Source organism: Coregonus lavaretus (genome assembly GCF_964263955.1).
Source record: "Coregonus lavaretus genome assembly, contig: HAP1_SCAFFOLD_307, whole genome shotgun sequence".
Lineage (NCBI taxonomy): Eukaryota > Metazoa > Chordata > Actinopteri > Salmoniformes > Salmonidae > Coregonus > Coregonus lavaretus.
Window position 1 is genome coordinate 308,870 of NW_028163951.1, and position 6,107 is coordinate 314,976.

The 6,107-nt window shown below is 48.7% G+C and overlaps 1 protein-coding gene across 1 annotated transcript in view; it reads right to left on the minus strand.

Moving 5' to 3' along the window:
- The window catches only part of LOC311117639 (protein TMEPAI-like), a gene marked incomplete at both ends in the record, with an annotated part of 157,756 nt that extends 152,583 nt beyond the window's left edge, over window positions 1-5,173 (minus strand). The window contains one exon of the mRNA XM_084192573.1: window positions 5,074-5,173. Within this exon, the coding sequence (XP_084048699.1) occupies window positions 5,074-5,173 (100 nt within the window). The remainder of the gene's footprint in view (window positions 1-5,073) is intronic.
- Window positions 5,174-6,107: the final 934 nt, after the last annotated feature.

Genomic DNA, 6,107 nt, shown 5'->3' on the forward strand with positions numbered 1-6,107 from the left:
TTGAGAAACCAAGGCTATTTAGTCTGCCAATAAGAATGCGGTGGTTGACAGAGTCGAAAGCCTTGGCCAGGTCGATGAAGACGGCTGCACAGTACTGTCTATTATCAATCGCGGTTATAATATCGTTTAGGACCTTGAGCGTGGCTGAAGTGCACCCGTGACCAGCTCGGAAACCAGATTGCATAGCGGAGAAGGTACGGTGGTATTCGAAATGGTCGATGATCTGTTTATTAACTTGGCTTTCGAATACTTTCGAAAGGCAGGGCAGGATGGATATAGGTCTGTAGCAGTTTGGATCTAGAGTGTCACCCCCTTTGAAGAGGGGGATGACCGCGGCAGCTTTCCAATCTCTGGGGATCTCAGACGTTATGAAAGAGAGGTTGAACAGACTAGTAATAGCGGTTGCGACAATTTCGGCGGCTAGTTTTAGGAAGAAAGGGTCCAGATTGTCTAGCCCAGCTGATTTGTAGGGGTCCAGATTTTGCAGCGCTTTCAAAACATCAGCTGTCTGAATTTGTGTGAAGGAGAAGCGGGGGGGGCATGGGCAAGTTGCAGCAGAGGGTGCAGAGTTGGTGGCCGGGTTAGTGGTAGCCAGATGGAAAGCATGGCCAGCTGTAGCAAAATGCTTGTTGAAATTCTCGATTATTGTAGATTTATCGGTGGTGATAGTGTTTCCTAGCCTCAGTGCAGTGGGCAGCTGGGAGGAAGTGCTCTTATTCTCCATGGACTTTACAGTGTCCCAAAACTTTTTGGAGTTAGTGCTACAGGATGCAAATTTCTGTTTGAAAAAGTTAGCCTTTGCTTTCCTGACTGCTTGTGTATATTGGTTCCTAACTTCCCTGAAAAGTTGCATATCGCGGGGGCTATTTGATGCTAATGCTGTACGCCACAGGATGTTTTTGTGCTGGTCAAGGGCAGTCAAGTCTGAGGAGAACCAGGGGCTATATCGGTTCCTACTGTCTATTATCTATCCTGATGCCTCACTTTACCCCTACCTACAGTATACTGCTGCTACTGTCTATTATCTATCCTGTTGTCTAGTCACTTTACCCCTACCTACAGTATACTGCTGCTACTGTCTATTATCTATCCTGTTGTCTAGTCACTTTACCCCTACCTATATGTACATATCAATTACCTCGTACCCCTGCAGATTGATTCAGTACAGGTACCCTATGTACAGTGCATTCGGAAAGTATTCAGACCCCTTCACTTTTTCCAGATTTTGTTACGTTACAGCCTTATTCTAAAATTGATAAAATATTGTTTTTCCTCATCAATCTACACACAATACCCCATAATGACAAAGCAAAAACTGTTTATGTTTATTTTTGGCAGATTTGTTAAAAATTTAAAACGGAAATATCACATTTACATAAGTATTCAGACCCTTTACTCAATACATTGTTGAATCATCTTTGGCAGCAATTACAGCCTCGTGTTTTCTTGGGTATGATGCTACAAGCTTGGCACACCTGTTTTTGGGAAGTTTCTCCCATTCTTCTCTGCAGATCCTCTCAAGCTCTGTCAGGTTGGATGGGGAGCATGCTGCACAGCTATTTTCAAGTCTCTCCAGATATTTTCGATCAGGTTCAAGTCTGGGCTCTGGCTGGGCCACTCAAGGACATTCAGAGACTTGTCCCGAAGCCACTCCTGCGTTGTCTTGGCTGTGTACTTAGGGTCGTTGTCCTGTTGGAAGATGAACCTTCACCCCAGTCTGAGGTCCTGAGCGCTCTGGAGCAGGTTTTCATCAAGGATCTCTCTGTGCTTTGCTCCGTTCATCTTTCCCTCAATCCTGACTAGTCTCCCAGTTCCTGCCACTGAAAAACATCCCCACAGCATGATGCTGCCACCACCATGGTTCACCGTAGGGATGGTGTCAGGTTTCCTCCGGACGTGACGCTTGGCATTCAGGCCAAACAGTTCAATCTTGGTTTCATCAGACCAGAGAATCTTGTTTCTCATGATCTGAGAGTCCTTTAGGTGCCTTTTGGAAAACTCTTAGCGGGCTGTCATGTGCCTTTTACTGAGGAGTGGCTTCCGTCTGGCCACTCTACCATAAAGGCCTGATTGGTGGAGTGCTGCAGAGATGGTTGTCCTTCTGGAAGGTTTTCCCCTCTCCACAGAGGAACTCTGGAGCTCTGTCAAAGTGACCATCCGGTCCTTGGTCACCTCCCTGACCAAGGCCCTTCTCCCCCGATTGCTCAGTTTGGCCGGGCGGCCAGCTCTACGAAGAGTCTTGGTGGTTCCAAACTTCTTCCATTTAAGAATGATGGAGGCCACTGTCTCGGAGCTCTACGGACAATTCCTTCGACCTCATGGCTTAGTTTTTGCTCTGACATGCACTGTCAACTGTGGGACCTTATATAGACAGGTGTGTGCCTTTCCAAATCAATCCAAACAATTGAACTTACCACAGGTGAACTCCAATCAAGTTGTTGAAACATCTCAAGGATGATCAATGGAAACAGGATGCACCTGAGCTCAATTTCGAGTCTCATAGCAAAGGGTCTGAATACTCATGTAAATAAGGTATTTCTGTTTTTTATTTGTAATAAATGTGTCAACATGTCTAAAAACCTGTTTTTGCTTTGTCATTATGGGGTATTGTGTGTGGATTGATGAGGGAAAAAATAATTTAATCAATTTTAGAATAAGGCTATTGGAAAAAGGGAGGGGCCTGAATACTTTCAGAATGCACTGTATATAGCCACTAGATGTAGTTCTATGGATGGTTCTAGATGTAGTTCTATGGATGGTTCTAGATGTAGTTCTATGGATGGTTCTAGATGTAGTTCTATGGATGGTTCTAGATGTAGTTCTATGGATGGTTCTAGATGTAGTTCTATGGATGGTTCTAGATGTAGTTCTATGGATGGTTCTAGATGTAGTTCTATGGATGGTTCTAGATGTAGTTCTATGGATGGTTCTAGATGTAGTTCTATGGATGGTTCTAGATGTAGTTCTATGGATGGTTCTAGATGTAGTATATAGCCAAGTTATCATTAATAATTAATGTATTTATTATTTTATATTATTTTATATTCTTCTCTCTGCATTGCACCGTTAGTCTACAACTGTTGTTTACAAAGTATGTGACATATAACATTTTATTTTATTAGTTTTGTAACAACTCATATTGGACTAAACATTTTCCCAACATAAGAGGTTGATCTATAATCAATCTAAGGACATTTCACAGTCTTCCTCTAGCTCCACCAGACAGCTGGGACAGTCTTCCTCTAGCTCCACCAGACAGCTGGGACAGTCTTCCTCTAGCTCCACCAGACAGCTGGGACAGTCTTCCTCTAGCTCCACCAGACAGCTGGGACAGTCTTCCTCTAGCTCCACCAGACAGCTGGGACAGTCTTCCTCTAGCTCCACCAGACAGCTGGGACAGTCTTCCTCTAGCTCCACCAGACAGCTGGGACAAGAGTCTCTTCTACACCTCATTTACATTTTAGAATATATTTGGGCCATTTGTCACAACTATGGGCTGCACTAACACACACCAGGCTGGGTCCCGGTGAGATACCGTTAGTTCCCACTGCACTAACACACACCAGGCTGGGTCCCGGTGAGATACCGTTAGTTCCCACTGCACTAACACACACCAGGCTGGGTCCCGGTGAGATACCGTTAGTTCCCACTGCACAAACACACACCAGGCTGGGTCCCGGTGAGATACCGTTAGTTCCCACTGCACTAACACACACCAGGCTGGGTCCCGGTGAGATACCGTTAGTTCCCACTGCACTAACACACACCAGGCTGGGTCCCGGTGAGATACCGTTAGTTCCCACTGCACTAACACACACCAGGCTGGGTCCCGGTGAGATACCGTTAGTTCCCACTGCACTAACACACACCAGGCTGGGTCCCGGTGAGATACCGTTAGTTCCCACTGCACTAACACACACCAGGCTGGGTCCCGGTGAGATACCGTTAGTTCCCACTGCACTAACACACACCAGGCTGGGTCCCGGTGAGATACCGTTAGTTCCCATGCTCATTATTGCAAGGCCTTTGTCCACTGTGTGATTCAGACAGCCCTGTCTGGACGCTTAGGAAAGACTGTCTGCTCTGCTCTGCTCTGGGGAAGGTGGGGGTAGGGTGAACCCACCGCCTGCCTGCCTGTCTGTCTGCTGTGAACCCACCGCCTCCCTGCCTGTCTGTCTGCTGTGAACCCACCGCCTGCCTGCCTGTCTGTCTGCTGTGAACCCACCGCCTGCCTGCCTGTCTGTCTGCTGTGAACCCACCGCCTGCCTGCCTGTCTGTCTGCTGTGAACCCACCGCCTGCCTGCCTGTCTGTCTGCTGTGAACCCACCGCCTGCCTGCCTGTCTGTCTGCTGTGAACCCACCGCCTGCCTGCCTGTCTAGGTGTAGGCCAGGGTACAGATGACAGAGAAATAGCTGTTTCCAGTCTGAACCGTTAGTTGCAGCCTGCCTAGCCCCTATTGCAGCCTACTGTATGTAGGCCTACGCCTCCCGAACTATGAGACATTTTTGATTGTGGGAGTACGCCAAGTTAGCCGAGACTGCAGGAGTTTTGGCGAATGTCTGCGCAGCCCCTATAGAGCTGCAGACGTAATTTGACATGGACGCGTAGGTTCGAGTTAGGTTTCACTGAGAAACAGACAGAAATTTGGAAATTTGCACCCAACATAACCATCGACATTACCATTATTAACTTCATTAATATAAAAAATAATACAATCGAAGTCCAAAATCATTGTGACCTCAATTAAATCACATCCTAATTCAATGCACCACACGTCACGGCTGCGTTTTCTAAAACTCCGATGGATAGAATGATCGAAAACAGCCTGCCACCAACCATCCACCAACCATCCAGCGAATAAATACATCACCGTTTATCTAAAACACACACGAAATTCAACAAAAAGCTATATTGCGGTTACGCTCGGTCGAGAGACTACTGTCACAATGTAACCGTTACAGGTTAAACCAATTGTCCTGTCGCTCTTTCGGGTCGCGCGTTGTAACAATAAATGCGCAAATCGGTTTCATTTTGAAACTGCAACGTAGTGTAATAAATGCGTAGTTACTTACATATATCCATCCCCTGTGACTGGGATCCACTGCAGTTGCAGGAGCAAATGACATTGGAGTTGGAGTTGATGGAGCTGCCCGGTACCGTTATGTTTTGCATGGGGCTCGGGAGTAGCGGGACTCCGGGGAAGAGCCGTCGACAGTGGCCCTATACAGGGCTGACAACTTGTACAGCAGCTCCCGCTGTCAGAGTCGGCCTCTATGGTTCCACATTTCTCACGTCATTCCAACCTAGGCACGATGCAGCGATGTTACCTATGGTGAATAGACACCCCACATCTTGACAATTTTTTCCAGCGCCCCTCTCGCATTCATTCAAAAGAATGGCTGTATTACATGCTCCTGATGTGGGCAGGCTTACACCCCACCCCTCCTCCCTCTGCTTTCCAAAAGGGGAGGGGTTCCAGACAGGCTGCCAGACATGGGGGGGGGGGTGAAGAGGAAGCTAGACTGGCTCAGAGCAGTGGGGTGGTGGAGGAGGGAGACTGCTGCCGGTGACAATGACAGTGAGAGAGAGTAAATTGAATTGAATTGAATTGAATTGAATTGAGAGAGAGAGAGGGGGGAGAGGGGGGAGAGGGGCTGGTCTAGCCAGTGGGAGCTGTGAGAGAGAGAGAGAGAGAGGGGGGAGAGGGGGGAGAGGGGGGAGAGGGGCTGGTCTAGCCAGTGGGAGCTGTGAGAGAGAGAGAGAGAGGGGGGAGAGGGGGGAGAGGGGCTGGTCTAGCCAGTGGGAGCTGTGAGAGAGAGAGAGAGAGGGGGGAGAGGGGGGAGAGGGAGGAGAGGGGCTGGTCTAGCCAGTGGGAGCTGTGAGAGAGAGAGAGAGAGGGGGGAGAGGGGGGAGAGGGGGGAGAGGGGCTGGTCTAGCCAGTGGGAGCTGTGAGAGAGAGAGAGAGAGGGGGGAGAGGGGGGAGAGGGGCTGGTCTAGCCAGTGGGAGCTGTGAGAGAGAGAGAGAGAGGGGGGAGAGGGGGGAGAGGGGGGAGAGGGGCTGGTCTAGCCAGTGGGAGCTGTGAGAGAGAGAGAGAGAGAGAGGGGG